We start from the raw sequence: 24664 nt of genomic DNA, 5'->3' as shown, positions 1-24664 counted from the left end.
TGCTTAGGAGTGAAATGATTATTTCAGGCTAAAGGTTGCAGTGAGCATGGGAGGATTTTTAGATTCTGGGGCACCTGGATGGTCTGGCAGATCTGGAGCTTCATTTTAGGAAATACTACAATATCTCTCTTGCCTAAGGCTGAGTGCTGAAGTTGCAGCTATTTTAGACCTGGATGCTAAAAGATGTTGGAGGGGAGGTTTCTGTTTTGCAGAGGAGAAAGCAGAACATAGGATTTGCTGAGCTATGTGTAGATTCTCAAACAGCAAATCTTTTAGCTTATGGATAGCGGGGGAAATGGAAATTGCTGTGCCCAAGGTAGCTCAGTCAGTTGCTATTTAAATGGTTAAAAAATTAATGGATAAATTTGGTCGAGTTTCTTTGGTTTTGTTTGTTTGTTTGTTTGTTTGTTTGTTTTAATAAATGGTGTTGTGAGGAGGATACAAAATGTGCCTCACTTTGCTCAGGGAGTTATTTCTAGATTGCTTTCATACTTTATATAGAGTTTGAGGATAAATGCTAGTACAGTTAATTTTTTTTTGTCTTCTGAGGTAGTTTGAATGTGTTGGGGGTTATTAGGTTTATAAGTACAATCAAGGCACAGCTGCACTTTTTCAAAGAAGCAGGCTGGGAGGTGATCTGCTGGAAAGCAGTTCTGTGGAGGGAGGACCTGGGGAGGGTGCATAACAAGTTAACCATGGCACAGCAGTGTGCCCTTGTGGCCAAGAAGACCAATGGGATCCCGGGGTCTATTAGGAGTGTGTCCAGCAGATCAAGGGAGGTTCTCCTCCCTCTCTACTCTGCCCTGGTGAGACCTCATCTTGAATACTGTGTTCAGTTTTGGGCTCCCCAGTTGAAGAGGGACAGGGATCTGCTGGAGAGGGTCCAGCAGAGGGCTACGAGGATGATTAGGGGACAGGAGGGCATGGCTGATGAGGAGAGGCTGAGGGACCTGGGACCTTTTAGTCTGGAGAAGAGAAGACTTAGAGGGGATTTGCTAAATGTTTATAAGTATCTGAGGGCTGCCAGGATGGAGGGGATAGGCTCTGCTCACTGCTCCCTGAGATAGGACGAGGAGCAATGGGTGTAAGTTGCAGCACAAGAGGTTCCACCTCAACACAAGGGGAAACTTCTTTACTGTAAGGGTCACAGAGCACTGGAACAGGCTGCCCAGAGAGGTTGTGGAGTCTCCTTCTCTGGAGCCTTTCCAGGCCTGTCTGGATGTGTTCCTCTGTGATCTGTGTTAGATAGCATTGTCCTGCTCTGGCAGGGGGGTTGGACTCAATGATCTCCTTGGGTCCCTTCCATCCCCTAACATCCTGTGAGCCTGTGAAATTCTGAATCCTGTTTTTTGTTTGTTTGTTTGTTTGTTTTTTACCTTCTGTGGTTTAAACTTTTTATTTGGTTTTCTGTGGGAATTAAAGATTATCTGTTTATTTCTTGTCACTATTTTTAGTGTGCTCAGTGGCCTTTGTTTCCATGAAACAGCTCCTGATACCTATTTTATTAAGTTGACAGATAAATATTAGTTTTGAGGAGTCATTAAGGCAGATAAGAGTGACAGCAAGGCAGCATCATGTGATGTTAGTAAAGATGAACATGTGAACAATCTTTTCAAAGTAATGTGGCTTTTTCTTTATATTTTTTAACTCGAGAAAATACAAATTCAACAAAGTAGAATTAATATACTTTCTTGTCTGAGCTGCATACAAGACAACAGCATCTAACTTGGCAGTTCCTCTGAATTTGCTGTCTTCACTTCCATGCTTAGAATCATAGAAACATAGAATCAAGCAGGTTGGAAGAGAACTCCAAGTCCAACCTAGCACCCAGCCCTATCCAATCAACCAGACCATGGCACTAAGTGCCTCATCCAGGCTTTTCTTCAACACATCCAGGGATGGCTGCCTGGGGAGGTGGTGGAGTCGCCGTCCCTGGAGCTGTTCAAGGCAAGATTGGACATGGCACTTGGTGCCATGGTCTGGCCTTGAGCTCTGTGGTAAAGGGTTGGACTTGATGATCTGTGAGGTCTCTTCCAATCCTAATAATACTGTGATACTGTGATACTGTCACCTCCCTGGGCAGCCCATTCCAATGCCAATCACTCTCTCTGCCAACAACTTCCTCCTAACATCCAGCCTATACTTTCCCCTGCACAACTTGAGACTGTGTCCCCTTGTTCTGTTGCTGGTTGCCTGGGAGAAGAGACCAACCCCACCTGGCTACAATGTCCCTTCAGGTAGTTGTAGACAGCAATGAGGTCACACCTGAGCCTCCTCTTCTCTAGGCTAAACAACCCCAGCTCCCTCAATCACTCTCTGTTACGAAGGGGCTAGTTGAAATCTGAGTTCGGGGTGAAATGCAATGAGGCCAATTCAAAAGTAATTAACTAATTTATTAATATATACAAAGATAATTCCCCCCCCCCCCCAACTTATTTCCAGCTCTCCACACGAGCTTTTGGATGCAGTTAGCAGAACTGTTTCACAGAATGCCTCTGTGCAATGGAATTTTGAAGGGGTTTGTGTGTTTGGTAGAGAGCCTGGCGGCTTAAGTCACTGCTTGTGAGGTTGATTAAATTCCTTTAGCAACTTGGGTAAAGAATTCAGAATACTCACTAGCCCTCAGTCTTAATGTCTGTGGCCCAAGATGTATGCAGGAAAATACTCGGTAGAAGTCCTGTGGTGAATTCCACGTGGGCTGCGATGTGGAGTCGGCTGCTGGCTGAGGTGGCAGGCGAGAGGCAGGCGAGTGAGGAAGGAAGGAGCAGGCAAGCTCCTTACTCACCTGTTCAGCCCCTCTTATAGGACAGTGGCCGAGGCTGAGGGTCTCGTTGGCCACACTATCACCCAGTCGCCTTTGGCAATCACCCAAACAGACCCAGAAAGGCAGAACCCACAGGCTGTTCTCCTCCAAAAATGGGGGTGCATACACCTGGCACGCCACAGGGGCGTGGGCCTTAGGAAACCCCTCTCAGGTGACCGGATTGAACCGGACTGGGCTGTCTGGGTTTCCTGTGCCCTGTTTTCCCGCCTCTGGCTGCAGTGCAGGCAGGCAGGTAAATGTGTTTGGACAAGACAGGACATGCTCAAGCCCATTTTGTGACCTTTTGGGACTCTCCACCACACTCTCTCTGGTAAGAACTTCCTCCTAACATCCAGCCTAGACCTCTCCTGGCACAACTTGAGACTGTGTCCCCTTGTTCTCTTGCTGGTTGCCTGGGAGAAGAGACCAACCCCACCTGGCTACAGCCTCCCTTCAGGTAGTGGTAGACAGCAATGAGGTCCGCCCTGAGCCACCTCTTCTGCAGACTGCACACCCCCAGCTCCCTCAGCCTCTCCTCACAGGGTTTGTGTTCCAGGCCCTTCTCTGGACACGTTCCAGCACCTCAACATCTCTCTTGAATTGAGGAGCCCAGAACTGGACACAGCACTCAAGGTGTGGCCTGACCAGTGCTGAGCACAGGGGCAGAAGAACCTCCCTTGTCCTACTGGCCACACTGTTCCTGAGCCAGGCCAGGATGCCATTGGCTCTCCTGCCCACCTGGGCACACTGCTGGCTCCTGTTCAGCTACTGTCTACCAGCACCCTCAGGTCCCTCTCTGCCTGGCTGCTCTCCAGCCACTCTGTCCCCAGCCTGTAGTGCTGCTTGGGGTTGTTGCTTGCTTTTCCCTCTTCTTCCTAACCCCTCAGAGCTCAAAAATGTTTGGATCAAGGTATTATTCCTCGGCAGGAGTTCCAAGGGTGTATGGTACTGCCATTGTTAGTGCTGTGCTAGAAAAGAAATGCCGAGCTGGGAAAGAAGTGCAGTCAGGACTTGGTTGAACTCCCATAGGGCTTCCATTGAAGATTCTCATTATCTTGTACAACCTTTCGTTCCTCTTGTGCCGTAGCAAAGGCTTAGTGACTGCAGGGGAGAAAGTCAGCTGCTGCAGTTTCAGTGCCTGGCGTGTGGGTTATTGAATCAGAAGTGTGACATTTATGCATTCGCTACTCAGAAATTAAAGTTGCTCGAAGTGAAATAATGAGATGTAAGCAAGCGGCAGTCGAAACAGGGAGTGTGTGGGGAGGTGTGCGGAGTGGGGTGTGGGGGTGCAGAGGTAGGTGCATGTGTGCAGAGGGGGGTGTAGAGGTAGGTGCATGTGTGCGGAGGGGGGTGTGGGGGTGCAGAGGTAGGTGCATGTGTGCGGAGGGGGGTGTGAGGGTGCAGAGGTAGGTGCATGTGTGTGGAGGGGGGGTGGGGAGGTGGGTGCATGTCTGCGGAGGGGGGTGTGGAGGTAGGTGCATGTGTGCAGAGGGGGGTGTGGGGGTGCAGAAGTAGGTGCATGTGTGCGGAGGGGGGTGTGGGGGTGCAGAAGTAGGTGCATGTGTGCGGAGGGGGTGTGGGGGTGCAGAGGTAGGTGCATGTGTGCAGAGGGGGGTGTGGGGGTGCAGAGGTAGGTGCATGTGTGCAGAGGGGGGTGTGGGGGTGCAGAAGTAGGTGCATGTGTGCGGAGGGGGGTGTGGGGGTGCAGAGGTAGGTGCATGTGTGCGGAGGGGGGTGTGAGGGTGCAGAGGTAGGTGCATGTGTGCAGAGGGGGGTGTGGGGGTGCAGAGGTAGGTGCATGTGTGCGGAGGGGGGTGTGGGGGTGCAGAGGTAGGTGCATGTGTGCGGAGGGGGGTGTGAGGGTGCAGAGGTAGGTGCATGTGTGCGGAGGGGGGTGTGGGGGTGCAGAGGTAGGTGCATGTGTGCGGAGGGGGGTGTGAGGGTGCAGAGGTAGGTGCATGTGTGCGGAGGGGGGTGTGGGGGTGCAGAGGTAGGTGCATGTGTGCGGAGGGGGGTGTGAGGGTGCAGAGGTAGGTGCATGTGTGTGGAGGGGGGGTGGGGAGGTGGGTGCATGTCTGCGGAGGGGGGTGTGGAGGTAGGTGCATGTGTGCAGAGGGGGGTGTGGAGGTAGGTGCATGTCTGCAGAGGGGGGTGTGGGGGTGCAGAGGTAGGTGCATGTCTGCAGAGGGGGGTGGGGAGGTGCGGAGGTGTGCGTAGAGGTGCGCCGGCCCCCGCGGCCCTGTTCCAGCCTGCGCGGGAGCTGGGGCCAGGGCGCCGCCTGCTGGCGCGGATGGGCAGGGGCAGGCGGTGCCAGCGACGGAGCGCCGCGGGGCAGGGAGGTTCGGTGTGAGAGATTCCTGACACCGCCCGCCCCTACCCAGCGGCGCCCCCTGCTGGCACCGCCGCTGCCCTGCAGAGCCGACCTGCGCGTAGAGCACCTAATGAAAAGTTGAGCTTTGGGAAAGGAGTCAGAGCATCAGGCGTACCCAGAGAACAGGATATTACTACAACTAGGTCTTTCGAGGAACAGAGAGACCTTCCAGAAGCTTTTGGTGTACCTTGGATCAGGGTTGCAAGTGCTTGAGACTTCAAGGAGTTGAAGGCTGGGTCTAAATCTAGAAACCTGTTTTCCTCCAAAAGATATTGGGGTTTTGTTTGGTTGGGGGGGGGGTGGGTTGTGGTGTTGGGGTTTTTTTGTTGTGTTTATCTTCAATCAGTTGCTGCATAGAAGCAAAACGTGTTTTAAAGAAGCTAAAAATGATACAACAAAAATAGAACCAGTTTAGTGAGACCTCAAAGATCATCTAGTTCTAAACCCCCTGCCACAGGCAGGGGCACCTCCTGCTAGACCATAGCCTTGTTTTATGGTATGAATGCTGGATGGACAAACCTGCAGTAACTCTTTTTTTATGCATTTGATCAGATTTTAAACAATTAATGTGTGGTTCCATTTTCTCACTGTTGGTAGCTGTTGTGTGTCCTCAAAAATCCATTAAGAAAATCACCACCTCTGGTTCCATTCTCCTGCATAATCATGTTCCAGTCACACTTTTGAATCTGCTGTTTTTCCTCACTTATACAGGTGCAGCAGTCCTTGTTGATAATCAAGCATGATTCATTTTTCTTTAATTTATTGAAAACTGATGTTTTTAACAGGTCTTTTCCTTTCTCCCAACATTTAGGTGGAGAACAGGCCAAAGTATTATGGACGAGAGTAAGTATTTCCCTCTTTTAAGTATCTTTTGGGGGCATTCAAAAGTTGTGGTTCTGAACTTGAATAATCCAAAGTGGAGGTCTCATAAAATACTTGGTTTTACCTTTTACTTCAACTGGCAGTGAAATATGTTGAAAGCCTAATAATTTCCCAGTGTTACAGTCCAGCACTGCTGCTCACATTCCATGGACTCTGCTGCTGTCTGAGCCTGCATGCTTAGTTTGTTTTTCTCAGGATCATTTGGGAACAAAATTAATTGTGTGGAGTACTTATTCCTTGTATTTCAGTTGTCACTTAAACAGCCCAGTGGACCTGCATTAGACTTGCAGTGGAAGGAAAGGAGCAACTGCCTTTCCCACAGCCTTTTTGTGTATGTTCCTACACTTCTACCACCATAGATGGCTGTGGAAAAATGTATATATGCCACTGCCCTGTAGCTGCTGAAGTTACAAGGTCTGAAATACACAAAGAGGTGTGATTTTGTGGTGAGGAAAATAGCAGACTGCTAGAGAGTAATTCATTTGTGCTCAACAATCTTGTCATCAATGAAGAGCTTGAGACAAGCTGGATCCTGCATTGGCACAGAGATTTGGGAAGGTAAAGCTGAAGGGCATAGCCACTACAGCAACCACCCAGATCTGGCATTTGACCTTTACTAGAGTAATCTGCTGAGGCCTTAGCCCTTATTGCTAGCTAAATTACTTAGATACTGTATTCTATTTTTTCCTTCCACCATATCATCAGTATTTAATGATCCTTTTCTACCATCAGAACCCTCAAGAGAGAGTAGCTTTGCCCCTAATTACTGAAGTTTCATTTTTTAAGTATAATCTTTGACAATAGGGAATTTAGATCTAACCACTAGAGTACAACAGAGCTGATCTACCATGCTTCCTACAGGAGGATTTGTACAGGCATTACTACAGTCTCTTATCCAGGAACCTGCCTGTTGGCATACTCAGGGTTTGTGAAGGAGCAAGCAGCAGGGGTGGCAGGAAGTGTAAGAAGTCAACCTGGGAACCTGCCCAGGACAGATCACATTTGTTACCATTCAGAGAGAAGATTTCAGAACCACTGGAACAGTCCTATAAAAGCAGTTGAATCAGTGCTCAGTAGTGCTTGGAAAGACAATTAGGAATTTCCAGGGAAAGAAAAGGGGGGGGGGGGACGGGGACGACAACACAACCCAAAACTATATTATGTTATGTTATGTTATGTTATGTTATGTTATGTTATGTTATGTTATGTTATGTTATGTTATGTTACATTATGTTATATTATGTTGTGTTATTATTATATTATATTGATCTGTGATGTAGCTGCCTTTTAAATAGTGCACATTGTCCTGGTCCTTCTCTACCCCTTTCTTCTCCCTCCTTTTTAGAAAGGATGTAGAGGAAATGCAAGGTACAGTGAAGTGCAACAACAGTGGAGCAAAGGCAAAGGGATGCAGCTCCTACCATAGGAGGCAAATTAACAAGTCTTCCTCAGTGGGTGTCCAAGACAGGGACATACACAGTGTTCCTCTCAAGTTCACTGCCATGCAGGGGCCAAAAGAACAAAGATATTAAAGAGTTTAAGAGTGAGATTCTCAGATTCATGAGGGGTAAGGTCACAGCCGAGCAGACACATCTCCTAGCTCAACCAGTGATAGATGGGCAGTGATGTGAAGTGAAAGAAATATGTTACTGCTTCCTGTACTCCTTCTGCAGGCATTTCTTGTCAGCTGCTGTCAGAGGCAGGTGTTAAAGTTCAGGGGATCTTGTGCCGTGTACAAGCTGATTTTATGCCCTTAAAAAACATACCAAAAGTGCTCTTGGTAAAGCTTGGATTACCCAGTGCTTACCACTCGTGGTAAAAGAAATTTGTCCCAAGTATCCTGTCCAAGTGATCTCTTAAATTGAGAGAAAGCAGGAGTGCTTCTTTCCTAGCATCTAACCTAAAGCCTGCTGTATTTTAGAAGGAATTTCTGGTGGTGAATAACTTATGCTCATTATTTTTAACAGGGGTTGTGACTTGTCATGAGTTTACTGATAAAGACATGTTTAAATGATGTCATCTAGGGGCTGCTTGTTTCAGTTTGGATGTGGCAGTAAGTAAGTGTCCCCCCAACAAGCACAGACAAAAAAGTAGGAATCACTTTACATATCTTTGAAGAGAAAAATCACCCAAACCTAGCGTTTTCAACAGTATTAGCTGGGAAAAGACAACATAAAGAGCGCAGAACAATGCTTGCATTTGCATCCAATGTGTTTATCTTCTCTTTCACTGTTGAGCCAGAGGCCGTGTTAGAAGCGTGCCACTTTGTGTGTACTGTCAGAAAAGAGAAAATGCTGAAGGCTGGTACATTTTAGTTCCTTCTTTTTTCAGACAGCAGCAAAAAATAGAAACTTTCAAAACCTCTAAGGAGATCCACGGAGACTTATCAGGTGGCAAAATGTGTGTAGGAGTTAAGACTCAAACTGCTATTAAGACTTCATTTGTACTTAGGGAAAGATCACTGCTAAATATTGATTGCTGTGAGGTTAATTGTGCATTCTAGGGCCTCTGCCTTTCTTAAAATAGCAATGACAAAATAATCAGAGAAGTATTGCTTTTTTTCCCCCCAGCACTGAATGCAGCTCACTGAGAGAAGAAAACTACACCTTTCTCAGGTCTACTTGCCATTTTGTCTCTCAGCTTCCCTTGCAAATCTGAGGAAGCAAAGTTAACATCAGAATTAAGTGAACTGATAATAAGAACGACCTCTCACTTCAGTTTTGTCATCTCCATCTAAAAAAAAAAAAAAGATTATGCCTTCCTGCCTAGTTTTCAATTCTGCTGCAAGGCTTCTGCAAGAAAAACAAGGAAGAGGGGCACAGACTGAGACAAAAAAGAGGAGAAAAGAAAAGAATCTCTGCGTGCAATTGAGTGCTATGCCGAGTGAAACTGCATATACAGTGTAATTTTTCTTTTGCCTAGGTTTTGTTTTGGACTTCCCAAGCTGGATGGCTGTTTTCTTGACGTTTCTAGATGCTTGGACACTGTCCTGATAGCTTAAACTACACTGCTGTGTAGTATGGGAGCTTTCAAACAGTTTCTAGGCTGGAGGAGTAGGTGCTTCTGGTCAGATTGTTCTCTAAGTGACTGAAATGTCTCCCCTTAGGTTTCATGGGATCATTTCACGAGAGCAAGCAGATGAAATCCTTGCTGGAGTAGAAGGAGCATATATTCTTAGAGAAAGCCAGCGGCAACCCGGCTGCTATACCCTTGCTCTCAGGTAAATGCTGTTTTAATAGAGGCTTATGGATCTTATGTAGATGTGTTTAAAGGAGGGAATTAGATCAGTCCCTTCCAAGTGAAATCTGTTACTTAGTCCACCTCATGGTGGAGGAGTGATTTTATACTCTCTTGTCAGCAGTTTGATAATCACAGTACTGCACAATTCTGTCACTCCTTTAGCAGCTGGCTGGAAAGTCCCTTTTCTGATGCAAACTCTGCCTGTTCTCAAAATTTCGGGTGTGTAGAGTGTTATAAAGATGGAACTTCTTCTTGGAAAGTGTGTAAGAGATGCGAGTGAGTACAAAGCAGGGGAGTACTCCAGCAGAGGACACATCCAGGATATCCTCTGACCTCAATGATGTGTTATATAGGAACATTGGCAACCGTGGGCAATAATAACCCTGCATAAACCTGGAAAATCATTAAGTCTGGTGGCTGACCAGCTGTCAAAGGCAGCATACCAGTCTTGTGTTTTCTTCCCTTATTCAAGCTTGCTGTATAAATACAGTGTGCAGAATGGGGTGCTGCTGCTCAAAGAAGTCTGCTATTCAGCTGAATGCAAAATTCAGTGGGAACTCAATCTACATCCTCACTGCCCCTCACTGGTGCTGGCATAACTGTGCCATTCAAAAACTGCCCACTTGGCAGTCTTAAGTCTTCTTGGAGTTAGCAACAAGAGGACCAGATATTCTACTGAAGGACTGCAAGTTCTTCACCACAAGAATGGTGAGAGCCTGGAATGGGTTACCCAGGGAGATAGTCGAGGCCCCATCCCTGGAGGTGTTTAAGGCCAGGCTGGATGAGGTTGTGGCCAGTCTGGTCTAGGATAAGGCATCCCTGCCCATGACAGGGGCACTGGAACTAATGATCCTTGTGGTCCCTTCCAACCCTGACTGATTCTATGATTCTATGATTTTGACAGACTAAACTCACCAACAATATTTTACAGTGTTTGCAGCATTATTGCTTCTGTGGGATATACAGAAAATAATATCCTGCATTTTGACTCTTTTGCTGGTAAGCCAGTAAGAAAAATCCTTTAAGGAGTTATCTCAAGTAGCTACAATATGGTGCTGAAATCACTCTCAGAATTTGTACTGATGTGCAGATGGTAGAACTGGAAAAGCTAGTGAGCATGCCAACTAAAATGTGGTGTAAATTAAAAAGCCACTTTTGTCAGCTGGAAAAGAACAAATGCAGGGTTTTTTTTTTTAGGAGTTTGGGAAGATTTTAAAATAAAGAATAAAAAGAATTACCAAAAGATGGAGGTTGTGGCAAAGTGCCTGTTGTTTTGACACAACAGCATGATTTCTGAATCTGTCTGAATAATTATTTATAAAATCATAAACTGGATTCAGTAGTAAATTGGGTATTGTTATGTTAGTGTGGGTGAAAAAAATAAGGTTTAAACAGTTGGTTTTGAGTGCCTGACAGGGTATGCAGAGACCTGCACTTCTGATGCTACACAAGGACCATTTAACCCAATGTCCTATCTTTGAATCTTCTAATCAAGAATGGGCTTCCAACATTGGTGTTCTACACCCAATGAGCTACTACAGCACTTTGCTTTTGAAAAACTCTTTATAGCAGATGTAATTTACAGGGGGTTTTAAACAACTCTTTTAATCCCTCCTGTAGATTACACCTGCTGCAAAGAGCTGGACAGGGCCAGAGGTAACCTACAGAACTGTGGGTGTTTAGTTAGGCCCCTGAATTAGGAGCTCAGTTCCCTGGCTTCTTGCCAGAGGGTGATTTTTCATAGAATCATAGAATCAACCAGGTTGGAAGAGACCTCCAAGATCATCCAGTCCAATCTAGCACCCAGCGTTGTCCAATCAACCAGACCATGGCACTAAGTGCCTCAGCTAGGCTTTTCTTGAACACCTCCAGGGATGCTGACTCCACCACCTCCCTGGGCAGCCCATTCCAATGCCAATCACTCTCTCTGACAACAACTTCCTCCTAACATCCAGCCTAGACCTCCCCCAGCACAACTTGAGACTGTGTCCCCCTGTTCTGTTGCTGGTTGCCTGGCAGAAGAGACCAACCCCACCTGGCTACAGCCTCCCTTCAGGTTGTTGTAGACAGCAATGAGGTTTGCCCTGAACCTCCTCTTCTGCAGGCTGCACACCCCCAGCTCCCTCAGCCTCTCCTCACAGGGCTGTGCTCCAGGCCTTTCATCAGCTTTGTTGCACTTCTCTGGACATGTTCCAACACCTCAACGTCTCCTTTGAATTGAGGAGGCCAGAACTGGACACAGTAATTTTTTTCAAGACTTGAGAGAGATTGAGACCCTTAGGATTTTAATTCCTTGGTAGAGGTGCTTGTGTCTCATTACTGACTGTAAATGCACTCATGGTGATATAAGCATCCCATTTCTGCATCTCAGAAATGCCTTGGGGTGGAAAAGCACTCAACATATTTCTGCTTCCCAGTATAAGGTCTTGTCAATGCAAACATGCCTCTCCTGCAGCAGTGGATCCTTAGTGGATCCTGTGGATTACTGTGGTAGTCCCTTTAGGATTTAGATTTAAATCACATACATCTGGGTGATGTGGCTTGTTATGGAGGATTGGCCTCAGTTCTGTAGCTTGGTCCATGAGATTCCATCAGGTTTAGGCTTGAACTTTAATTGTACCCATAGAGATCTGGTTGCATTTATGTGTATATTCCATAGACTTGTCAGAGAAATTACCTCCTGCGTGTTTCACCAGTAGGAATCCTCCCTTTCACTCTTCCCTCTGTCTTTCTTCTCTCCCTCCTTTTGTTCTGGCTATTTGCAGGTTTGGTAATCAGACCTTAAACTACAGGCTGTTCTACGACGGGAAGCACTTCGTTGGGGAGAAAAGATTTGAATCAATCCATGATCTAGTTACAGATGGCTTGATAACACTGTACATAGAAACCAAGGCTTCTGAGTATATTTCCAAAATGACAACAAACCCCATCTATGAGCACATTGGATATGCCACTTTGCTTAGAGAAAAAGTCTCCAGGAGGCTGAGCAGAACAAAAACTGAATCAAGAAAAGCAAGTGTAACCAGTGAAGAAAACACTCCAGTGGAAAAGGTAAGTGTTCAGTTTAAAATTTTGACAATTAATGCCAGTCTTTCTATCAGATATGAGAGAAAAAGAAGTGTTTTGTCCAAAGGCTTGTTTCTACTTACAGTAAGTATTACCATCTCACTGCAAAGTTTATATCCTGTTATATATGACCTTGGCTCCAAATGAATATTTGACTGGAGCTTGTGATGAAAGCTTCCTAGTAAGTACCAAATGCAAATGTTTTTACTGTGTAAAAGCATACCTACATACATATATATACACATATACATACACTGGCTGACATAGGAACTGCATCTAAAGTTAGTCACAAGTTACTTTTCTTTCTCCATGTATACTCAAACATATTCCAAAGTGGGAGTACGAAACTGGTTCCCATTGACCCTTCACCATACCTCAAGTTTGTTATCTTTCTACTCAGCAATGCAAAGCTCCTCTTCTCTGCCAAGTCTTTGGTGGATGGGTCTCAAATTGGGATACTGTGTGTTTTCTTCCCTTTCTTCTCATGGGCCTGAAATTGGGGTATTGTGTACTTGCCTCCCTTTCTTCTCACTCTTCTCATATGGACTGGGCTTTCCTTGATCTCCTCCTCTCATGCACCCATATTTCATAGCATTGTATGGACAGTGGCTGCTTTTCATGATGGTAAATTGAGAATTTTGTGCAGTCAGTGGCCATCTAAAGATGTAAAATTAGATGTAAAATTTCACATCTAAAGATGTGAAAGTGCTTTATTTATGAGAAGTAATCCTGCGGAAAGCGATGTGGAAGTTTTCATTTTCGAGGTGAAGTGGCAGTGAAAGCTGTTGAAGACAACTTTTTGAGTGTGGTGTTTGTGCTGAATTGACTTCCTGCCACTTGTAAGTATACTTGTGCAGTGTGACTCGTGGTTTACTCTAGTGTTCAGTGTGTTGGCTAGCTAGTTGGGAGCTAGTGCTGGTTTGTATTTGGAAAGTAAAGAGTGATTTTGCCATCAGATAGTAATATTGAGCATGAAATAGGTGAGCTTTTTTGTGTGTATCCTCATCACCTTAGGACACTTCTAGCATAGTTGCTATCTGTTGAATTCCCATATCTACATTGTCTCAGTAGTAGTTAGCTGCTCAAGTAACAGACACCATGTGCAAACCTGTTACAGGTCACAGGATGTTAGGGGTTGGAAGGGACCCAAGGAGATCAGCGAGTCCAACCCCCTTGCCAGAGCAGGACAATGCTATCTAACACAGATCACAGAGGAACACATCCAGACAGGCCTGGAAAGGCTCCAGGGAAGGAGACTCCACAACCTCTCTGGGAAGCCTGTTCCAGTGCTATGTGACCCTCACAGTAAAGAAGTTCCTCCTTGTGTTGAGGCAGAACCTCTTGTGCTGCAACTTACACCCATTGCTCCTTGTCCTATGCCAGGGAGCAGTGAGCAGAGCCTGTATCCCCTCCTGGCCAGCCCTCAGATGTTTATAAACATTTATCAAATCCCCTCAAAGTGTTCTCTTTTCCAGGCTAAAAAGTCACAAGTCTCTCTGTTCATCTTCTCTAAGATATTCATTCCATTTACAATGACATTTTTTAAGGAAGGCATACTGGTGCAAAGGAGTCCTTCAAGTTTTATTTAAAGCCACAAGTCTTCTGTTCAAGTTTTGTTTAGAAATTACCCCACTGATGAAAACAGGTTTTGGTTCAATTGGATGGTGGTGCCAGAGGAGTGGATGCCATAGACATGTGTTTCATCCTCAATCATTTGATTCCTGTGATTACACACTGGTTGGTTGTGAGTGCTTCAACAGGCACAAGAAAGTGAATTTCAGCTTTATTTGAGATTTGTTGATTGAGATATAAACCTGACAAGCTTTTTTTTTTTGTGTGTAGATGCCAGAGTATGTTGTGAAAAGTTTCTTTTACATTGAGAAAACACTGGACCATCATTGGGATGACCAGAAATAGGATGCAATAAGCAGTTGCTACAGCTGAAAATCAGGCTGCATTCTCTTGGAAAGCAAGAGAATATTATTTTTGTACATGGTAAAGCAGAGTTTCAGCAGTGTGTTGTTTTAGTTGCAGTTGAGGAGCAATGGTCTTCTGCATTTCTCAGAGTACTCTCAAAGGCTTTGGAAGAGTTTATCCTAGTGCTGTGTGTGTCCCAACAGACTGCATTTTCTATTATGCTTGGAGTTGAATGCCACTATTGGCCACGGCAGTTTAGTACTGTGAAAAACTCTTTTAAGCCAAAGAAGGCAAACTGTTGCTGAAAGGATTCCCTGCCCTCCCTCCTTCACAGCCACCTTTTTGATGATGTTCAGTTTTGTGCAGCTACGTGGTAGGTGACACTAGAAAATGCCTCCAGACTAAAAACTCAGCCAGAAGAAAAATCCTTTGAATTTGCAATCAGGTCTACTACCCGATCCACCCCATGTGAGTGGAAATGCAGCACAAAGAAAAGGGCAAGACTTCTTTCTGGTGACAGCTTAAAAAATGGTTATGCTGGCTTAGAGTGAGTGGAGAACTGCATCCTTAAGGTACTGGTGCTTGAAAACGTTTGACCTTGATGTAATTTGCTGTCAATAGTGAAAATACCCCTCTGAACCCCTTTAGTGATTGCATTAGGTCTTCTTTTGCGTTGCAGCTGAATGAAGTTGAAGTGCTCACAATTGTATTTACTTCTGAGGCAGTCTGTGATGCAAAAGGCACTACTGTGGGTCTTTACAAGGACTGCTGTTCATCTAGTTTTCCGTACATGCAGGCAGTAGCAACCTGTAAGATGAGGCTGTGTGTCAGCACTGCTGCATAAAAATAGCTGGCTTCAGCTAAGCTGTTACACTGTTGGCAACTCTCTGCCTTTTTCCCACTGAGAAGAAGCAGCAGAAGGAGGAATAGCAGCTGTTTCTACCGTATTTTTCTTGCCAGGGGGAGCAGGAGCAATCACAGCTACAAGAGGAGTGGGGCTAAAAAGGCAGAGCTCACAGCTCACAGGATGAAGATCTGCCGTAGCAGCTGAAGCCTCACTATTGATAATTAGGACTCACATAGGCTTCTCTACTGGTTCCAGTAGTTTTCCATCACCTAATGCAAATCTATGTAGACAAAGTTCATGTAAACTAAATTATCAGCAAGTAAAGAAAATTGTGTAATTCTACATGGTGAAGCCTACCATGGCTGCTTTTCACAGTACCACAGTATCATCAGGGTTGGAAGAGACCTCACAGATCATCAAGTCCAACCCTTTACCACAGAGCTCAAGGCCAGACCATGGCACCAAGTGCCACGTCCAATCCTGCCTTGAACAGCTCCAGGGACGGCGACTCCACCACCTCCCCGGGCAGCCCATTCCAGTGTCCAATGACTCTCTCAGGGAAGAACTTTCTCCTCACCTCCAGCCTAAATTTCCCCTGGTGTAGCCTGAGGCTGTGTCCTCTTGTTCTGGTGCTGGCCACCTGAGAGAAGAGAACAACCTCCTCCTGGCCACAACCACTCCTCAGGTAGTTGCAGACAGCAATAAGGTCTCCCTGAGCCTCTTCTTCTCCAGGCTAACCAATCCCAGCTCCCTCAGCCTCTCCTCATAGGGCTGTGCTCAAGGCCTCTCCCCAGCCTCGTTGCCCTTCTCTAGACACACTCAAGCATCTCAATGTCCCTCCTAAACTGGGGGGCCCAGAACTGAACACAGTACTCAAGGTGTGGTCTAACCAGTGCAGAGTACAGGGGCAGAATGACCTCCCTGCTCCTGCTGGCCACACCATTGCTGATGCAGACCAGGATGCCACTGGCTCTCTTGGCCACCTGGGCACACTGCTGGCTCATGTTCAGGCAGGTATCAATCAGCACCCCCAGATCCCTCTCTGTCTGGCTGCTCTCCAGCCACTCCGACCCCAGCCTGTATCTCTGCATGGGGTTGTTGTGGCCAAAGTGCAGCACCCTGCATATATTTCTGAGGCAAGCTCATGAGAGGTTTGTGTAACAACGATTCAGGTGTTGAGACTCCCAATTATTCCTCACAATAACTTCAGGTAAAGTATGGGCTGCACCTTGAAATAAACTGGTGAAATATCAGACATCTGTCAGAAAGAGCAGATAGAGACAAAGGAGGATAAAGGGAATTTCATTACTGGTTTTATATCAACTTTAGAAGTCCTCTGAAATATAAAAATAACATGAGGGGAGTGGTAGTTCAGTGTGAGTTGTATCAGATGTTTTGCTTGAGGCTATCCTATGTTATACAGCATTTTAGACACAGGCCATGGTTTGCCCACAAATTAAAGCCTTTACCCACTTCAATTACTCCAATAAATTTCAGACCCCTAGAAATTCATGGATGAATATTTGCTATGACGTCTCTTTGCTGCATGTGTGAAAAATCAGAGTTTCTCATGAAGTATGTGCTCTCTGACCAACTGAACAGGTAAAATGTCATTTTGTTTCACTAACCAGGCTGCTTTATTGTAAAGTGCTGCCTGGAGTATTCTGAATGTTTCAGAAATGGTGGAGGGAAAGCCATAGGTGCAGAATGAAACCCCCATTATTTCTCAAGAGGAAGGTGAGAATTCGCTGCTCTAAGGTTAAGCATCAGTACTCCTACAGATTAGGCTTTTTACAAGTGAGATTTTGCTTTATACTGAAACCAATTTCATAGTGTGAAAGTGCAGCTGAAGGCATTTGTCTCCTTAGCAGGTTTGTTAACACCATCTGGGGAGTCTGTTCGTTCTGTCACCTCCCACATTGGCAGTAGCGATTATTCAACGTCTCAGTCACTCCAGTGCCACTGCTCCCCGTGGGGTAGGTCGATGGATGGAAGAGGGCCACCAAGGCATGGGCTGGCAGGAGAAGCCTGCATGCAGCTTGGTACTGCCTGAGGTACCTGTCTGTTCCCATAATGATAATTTCTTTGAGGTTATAATTAGTGGAGTCATGCCCATTCCAGAAGTGGGGTGTGATACATGGGCTGGATTCAGCTGTCGTTGTTCATGCCTTTTTATCCACATTTTCTGTGACAAGCCTAAGAAAATGTTTGTGCTTTAAGACAGTGCCAGTGTTTCACCTGAAAGTTATTTCTGTCTGACTTTAAAGAGGTGCTAGATTCGTAGACACGGGTTGCAAATTTTAGTCCAGATAGTTTCACAGAGCTTTTTGTCTGAAAAGAGCTGCAGTGATTTTTAGGAATGAAGTGTTGTGGGAGAACAGCATGCTGCAAATACTGTCTTAACAGCATAGGCAATTGCCATTTTGTCAAGGTGCAACCTCAGGAAGGATTTGGGATGGAGAAATTGTGTTTTGTGTGAAGAACATTTGAAGATTGTATGTTGTCTGGTTGGGGGTTGTGGTTTAAGCTTGGACAAGTTGTGATCACCTGCTTTGTGTTTGTTCTGCTTATGGAATGCTGTACTTGGGGCAAGTACTGGAAGACATTGGGCAGACCTGATAGTGGTATGACCTGTACTTAATTACTAGTAATTTGTGTTACTAGTGAATGGAGGAGGAATGTCACTTGCTGTAAGCAAGTAATCTTCACTTGTAGGAGTTAAAAATTTGCAGCAGTCTGTCAGTATATATGTAGTTCTGAAACATTTATTGCTATCACATGCCATTTTACCCTGCAACTGCTGCACTTGCTGCATCAGTGGGCCTTGTATCCCAGGCAAGGAAAGAGTATCTTAATTTCTAGTCCCATGTTGACAAGTATAATGTGGAAAGTACAGTCAAGGCATTGAATTGTTGGCAGTAAATGCAAGCTGGATTTTCATGAGTGCTCTGGTCAGATAAAAGCTGTTGTGATTGCTGATGACAAACCATGCCACTTGCCTGCTCTTGCACTTTTATTCTCCTTCCTGTGACCTGCCCTATGCACTGCCACAGCCGTTCCATGCCCTGGATGGGACCTGAATGCTGTGTCAGGCAAAGGCTCTGCCCCACACCTTGTTTCTTTGCTATGTTGATCTTAGGAAGGACCAGTTCCTTGGTGTGGGTTGTTTTATAGCTTTTCAAGTACTCATGTTAGCAAAGGGGACATGATGACTGTGGCAGGCTGGAGTTAAAGAAAAGCTTTGGCAGTGGTTGAGCTTAAAGTATTTGCAAAAAGAATGTTTTTAACCTATCTGACAGAAGACAAACTGTTGGTAAATGCAGTAAGGATTAAGAAAAGTTTTGTCAGTGCCAGGTCTCTGCTTACTCAGATCCTGGCAAAGCTCCTGCCAGTTTCTCTGCAAGTTGGATCTGTCTCAGTCAGTTCAAACATACTGGTTGTACATGAAATATGAGTTTGCATGGAGCCTGGGCTGGATGGAGCCCTTGTTCTGCTTTCTGCTTGCAAGTACCTGCCAGGAGCAGCGAGAGACTTTTAACGATGGTGATCCATAAAGAGTATTGTAGCAGTTTGAGCTAAACCCAGAGCGAGCTGTATGTGACCTCTTCACTAGGCTGCAACACTGTGCAGGCAAACTGTGCTGCCTCTTGACACAGCAGCTGCTCTGTTTGCTAGAATTCAGTACCAGGCATTTAAGTGCAAATGACAAACCCTATAGTTAATACTGCAGCTAGGACTAAAGAGCTGAAGATGACAAGTATATTACACAGCAGTCTGGAAGGCTGTAGACTCTCCTCAGCAGAAAATCCCATGCAAATAACAGGCAGATAAGAAAGCTATTCCTGTTAAGGCAAAGGTGACAGAAAAGGAAGTGTAACTTTACTAGAAGTAGTAGTTGGTATTAGTGTTCTTATTAGTCATGCTGCTGACACACAGTTTCCCAAGGAAGAAAATGTGGGACTTCCAGAAAAGGCTGTTTTCTAACGTCCCTTAATTGGAGATGTAATCTGGTTATGGAACTAAATTTGTTAGAGACACCACAGTTCTCCATACATCAAAACTGCACAGGGGACAGACAATATTAAGAGAACATCTGACTTGGTTTTGGTTTTGTCAGTATTTACACTTCTACATTGTAATTCACACCACATCCCTTCCTGAAGGCCTTTTAGCCTCATCTTACCACTCCATTTATGTCTCTTTGTTGAATTTTCTGCAGGTACTGCTGTTAGCTAACGATAACAAAATCTTTTCAGTCTTTCATTTATTCATTATTCTTCCCATTCTGCAGTTCCTCTAAACCTCTAATGATCTTATTACCGGTTGCCAACTAGTGTTTAACTCTCTGCTGAGATGTCTACCCAGATGTTGAGCATTTCCTTCCACATGAGAGCTGCAGGGTACTGAGCTGTCCCAGCAGTAGATCATGGGGTTAAGAAGATAGTGAGCAGAAGCATCTGTTCCTGCAGACTCTGGGCTGTAACTGTACTCACAATTTGACATGGTGTCTTTTACCTCGCATTCAACTCCCTGTCTTTTTGCAACATGCTTGGTCAGAACAAATTAAAATACCCTGTTCTGCAGGGATATTAAAAGCCCACCACTTGCTTTTATTAGGGGTAACAGTCTTACTGCTGTATGCACAGCCACAGGATTCATAAGAGACTTCTCCTTTGGCAGACACCATGCTGAGAAGCAGCAACATAAAGCCTGCACGTGAAAGTGGCCTTTATCTGCAGATTTCATTAACACATGCAGTGATAAAAGGTGCTGCTAGAAGCAGCAAACTTACACATAAAAATTACTTTGGGAGCAATTAATTCCATTCCTTGCTCACTCAGGATTATCCTGCAAGAGTAATATTCTACACACAGGCTATCATGTGTGTGCTTAATTGTAGCATGCCTTAACCTACAGTAGGTAGTCTACAACTACCTGAGGGAGTGGTTGTGGCCAGGAGGAGGTTGCTCTCTTCTCTCAGGTGGCCAGCACCAGAACAAGAGGACACAGCCTCAGGCTGTGCCAGGGGAAATTTAGGCTGGAGGTGAGGAGAAAGTTCTTCCCTGAGAGAGTCATTGGACACTGGAATGGGCTGCCCGGGGAGGTGGTGGAGTCGCCGTCCCTGGAGCTGTTCAAGGCAAGGTTGGACGTGGCACTTGGTGCCATGGTCTGGCCTTGAGCTCTGTGGTAAAGGGTTGGACTTGATGATCTGTGAGGTCTCTTCCAACCCTGATGATACTGTGACACTGTGATAACCTGAGTGCTTAACTATGTATCCAGTTGTCTTCTTTAAATAACTGCTAACAGTTCAGTAGTGATTTCATACAGAGTACTCTGGCATTGTACCCCAGCCAGGAGTTTGTATGAATACAGTGGATCTACCAGTATATGTATTTTTAGCAGTTTTATACTTTGAGTGACAAATGCCATCTTACTGGAAATATTCTTTTGCCTTCCAGTGTTGCCATTCTTATGTATTTTCCAGCTGTGACTCCTTACAGCATTTCTTTTTTGTTTAAAACATCATAAATATAAAACAGGCAATCTATATGAAATAAAAATAACAAAACCACCAAAGTAAAACCATGGAAATAATCTCATTTTTCCCAATCCCTTCCTTCCTTCTGTCTGTCTGTATTTATGTACAAGAAAAGGGATGCTGCTTTGTGGCATCCTGCAGCACAGGAGTGACTGTGGCATTGCTAACTAATACCTAATGTTTTGCCTGATTAGGCAAGGGTTTTGGAGAGGGATAATGTGGATTAATTTTAACAGTAACATAAATTGAGGGAATCAAGAGAAAGAGAGGTTGCATTGCAAAGTATTTGCTTACATTGCTTCCCTGAGCTCTCTAGGTTTCTGGTATATGTTATTACCATCAGCTTAGGATTCATGTATTTTGCCTTAAGCAGAAAGAGTGATATGATGATGCCTGAAGAGAGCTTGTAAGTTGGAGACAAGACTGTTTTACAGAGCTGATGTGATGCAACAGATACGATGTGATGGGGATTGGTCCCTTCCCCCTAGTATCAGGTAATAGGGTGGGAGGAAATGACCTGAAATTGTGCTGGGGAGGCTTAGATTGGATATTAGGAAATATTTCTTTAGGGAAAGAGTGTTCAGGTGTTGGAATGGGCTGCCTACAGAAGTGGTAGAGTCACTGTCCCTGGAGGTGTTGAATAGACATGTGGACATGGCACTGTGGGACATGGTTTAATGACCATGGTGGTGTTAGGTTGATGATCTTAAAGGTCTTTTCCAACCAAAACAATTCTATGACCTGATCCAAATGGTACTAAAATTAATGGGAGGATCCCCACAGATTTCACTGGGGCTGGGAGCAATTTAGGGCACTGCTAAGCATATGGAGCAAAGGTGAATATGAAATTCATTACCCCCAAAGTGTTTCCCAATCCAGCGTTTTAGAAAGGTTGCCAAATGTAAGCAATGCATAAACTCTGCACCTGAATGCCAAAACTGCAGGTTGAAATGTTCTCAAAGTGAGCAAATACTTCAGAAATGCTCATAATAGTCCAAAGGCAAACACTCCTTGGCTCTTCAGGTGCAAGACTGCATCTGCAGCTAGGCTTTGCTGAATACATAAATTAATCTTTGCCTCTTGGGTAATTTCCTGTTATGAGCATATTAATAATTCTAATAAAGCTAAATGTTTGTTGCATAATAACCATGCTTAGTTAGATTTATTAAAAATAAAAGCCTTATATTTTTTCCCTTGGATTTTATACTCTTTACATACTTGATTGTATTAAATTAGTACAAATAAACTTCCATAGGGATTGGGATGCAGCCTTCGGCGTAAACATTTCATTTCTATTGCCACTAGAAAATGAAATGCCATTTTTAAAGGAAAAAATCTGTGTTTGGTTATCTTGACTAGAGATAGGAATAGACATTGTGTAGGAATAGGCACCTAAAGTTTTACAAGCACCTCTAAACTGCCATGTTTTGAGCTTGGAAGATAATGTTCAACTTCTTAGGAATAAGAGAGTAATTTCTGTTAGTGGAGGACTTGGAATTACTGTCAAAAGGAAAATGATCTAGTTGACTGGATAGGGCTGGGTGCTAGGTTGGACTGGATGACCTTGAAGGTCTCTTCCAACCTGGATGATTCTCTGATTCTATGTTTAAATAGTGACTAATATTTATTCTTTAGATTTTGCTTAGAAAGTGAATGGCTTCAGTGATGTACTTGTTGAGGTCATATCTTTCATAGAATGGTTTAGGTTGGAAAGAACCTCAAAGATCATCCAGTTCCAACTCCTATCCATAGGCAGGGACACCTCCCACTAGAACTTTGCTTGACTAGGAAAAACATAACCTGTCCTTTGTGTTCATGCTGGACGTGACAAGAGGTGATAGGCCTGGATACACGATCATGAGCATTGCAGGGATTTAGTAAAGGAAGAACAGTGAAACACAGGGCTGGAGTGCCCGAGGGAATGGTGTAATCTCCTTCATCATAGGTCACAGAAACATGTTGGAAAACATCTGGGAGAAGAGGTATGGGTAGCACTGATACCTGGAGGCAGACTGGAGAAAAAAAAAACTCTGAAGTACTTTCAATTCCTACTTCTCCATGGTTTTCTGTGCCTGAAAAGAAATATTATTGAGACTCTGAATCATCCTGCCTAGATGAAGACATCTTAACAATGTAGCTAAGGAGCATGGGAGAAGAGTACGTTCCAGACTAGAGGCAAGAAGGCTCTGATGGGACCTCACAGCAGCTTTGCACTACTTAAAGGAGTCCTACAGGAAAGATGAGGAGGGACTCTTCATCAGGAACTGTAGTGATAAGGCAGACATAATGGTTTTAAACTGAAATAGGACAAATTTAGATCAGATACTAGGAAAAATTCTTTACAGTGATGCTGGTGCAGCATTGGAACACAAAGCCCAGAGATGCCCCCTCACTGAAGTGTTCAAGGCCAGGTTGGACAGGGCTTTGAGCACTCTGCTCTAGCAGAAGATGTCCCTGCCTGTGTCAGGGGGGTTTAATTATATGATCTTTAAGGTTCCATCCGACCATTCTGTGATTCAATTCTGAGTTGTACCTCCACTAGTGAGAAATTGACTGCAGCTACGATCCTTCTGTCCGTGGCTTCCATGAAATGTTTAAGGCTAGCCAAGAATCACTAAGTTCTTCCTTTTCTATATCCTGTGTGCTCTGCAGACCTTCTGCCAAGGAATGTCCTGGCTGTCTTTCCATGCTTACTGGCATTTGTCCCATCATACTCTAGATGTTTTCCTTCCTGAGCATAAAACGTGTATGTCATATCCACTTTTTCCATGCTCAGGGTGCAGGAGCTCTCACCTTTGAGGCATGTGAGTACTCAAGTGAAGTCAGAAATGGAGCCCAAATGGTCTCTTTGATCCAGATTGTCACCATAAGGAGCCAGCTCAGCAGCCTTCACCCTCAACATGCAGCTTGAATAGTGCAAATTCAGATGTGGTCACCTGTAGGCTGGGTCAGCAGCTATCAGTCAGCTGCTTTCTCATCTGCAGGGCTAGCAGAGCTCACTGGAGCTGACAGGCAGAAGGCGGCAGCATCTTGGGCAGGATTACAGCTAGTCCTGGCAACTCTGAAGCACATGCTGTGGACAGCATTCTCAGCTGAGGCTTGACTGCAAAGGTCAGGAACTAGTGCTTTTTATAACTGCTCATATTTGGAGAGGAGGACATTGTGGTGTGAAATGTATGAGTGCAACAATGGACTCATTCTTGTAATGTATTCTCAGCCCTGGAGAAGAGTGGGACGGCATAGTCCTGGGTGTGGGTTATATAGAATGAATGCTGCCAGTTAGACTTGATTGCCCTTTTGAAAGATTGACAAAAGTATTGAATGAGGAGAATGCAGCAGATGCAGAGTAAATGGATTTTTAGCTAAGTAGTACAATGTCTTAGGAAATCATATTCTTGACATTACTTGCAGTTGGTTGGCACATGAGCATGGTCACGTGGACCAAAAGTAACTAGGAGAATTTCAAGCAAAGCTAGGCAGCAGCTTGATAATCTGAGGAAGGGGAGCTGATGAAGTGCTGCAGGGGCACAAGTTTCATTTAAGATTCTTAGAGATCTGGAGAAAGTGCAAACAAGACATTACCAAACGTTCAGGATGGTTTGTGCTATGATGTGACTCAGCATAGGAATTTAATCCTTAGGGATATAATGAGTGTCCATGCCAGAAATATCAAGATAATCCCACTTAGAAAATCTAAGAAGAAAATTTGGCATGAAGATAACTTAAGATCAGGAAAAGGGGCCAAGCCATATATGTATCTGGAGTATCTCTTCTGTCAGGAGTGAGAAAGTTTGCATTTAAGTCAGATGTGCCACTGTTAAGCAGGGGCTAGAGGCAAGGAAGGAGAACATTGCTATAGCCTCAGGAGGGTTTATGTCTTTGCTGCTTATCAAGTGAAATCATAGAATCAACCAGGTTGGAAGAGACCTCCAAGATCATCCAGTCCAACCTAGCACTCAGCCCTATCCAGTCAACTAGGCCAAGGCACCAATGGTTGTT

At 44.8% G+C, this 24664-nt stretch overlaps 1 protein-coding gene across 2 annotated transcripts in view; it reads left to right on the top strand.

Moving 5' to 3' along the window:
* Positions 1 to 24664, top strand: part of CHN2 (chimerin 2) — a 202247-nt gene that overhangs the window by 109377 nt on the left and 68206 nt on the right. For both annotated transcript variants that reach the window (XM_064167115.1, XM_064167116.1), the window contains 3 exons: positions 5986 to 6017; positions 9163 to 9276; positions 12062 to 12347. In XM_064167115.1, the coding sequence (XP_064023185.1) occupies positions 5986 to 6017; positions 9163 to 9276; positions 12062 to 12347 (432 nt within the window). The remainder of the gene's footprint in view (positions 1 to 5985; positions 6018 to 9162; positions 9277 to 12061; positions 12348 to 24664) is intronic.

The sequence above is a fragment of the Pogoniulus pusillus genome, chromosome 28 (genome assembly GCF_015220805.1).
Source record: "Pogoniulus pusillus isolate bPogPus1 chromosome 28, bPogPus1.pri, whole genome shotgun sequence".
Taxonomy (NCBI): Eukaryota; Metazoa; Chordata; class Aves; order Piciformes; family Lybiidae; genus Pogoniulus; species Pogoniulus pusillus.
Note: the sequence above shows the minus strand (reverse complement) of the source record. Positions and strands in the feature narration are given on the sequence as shown.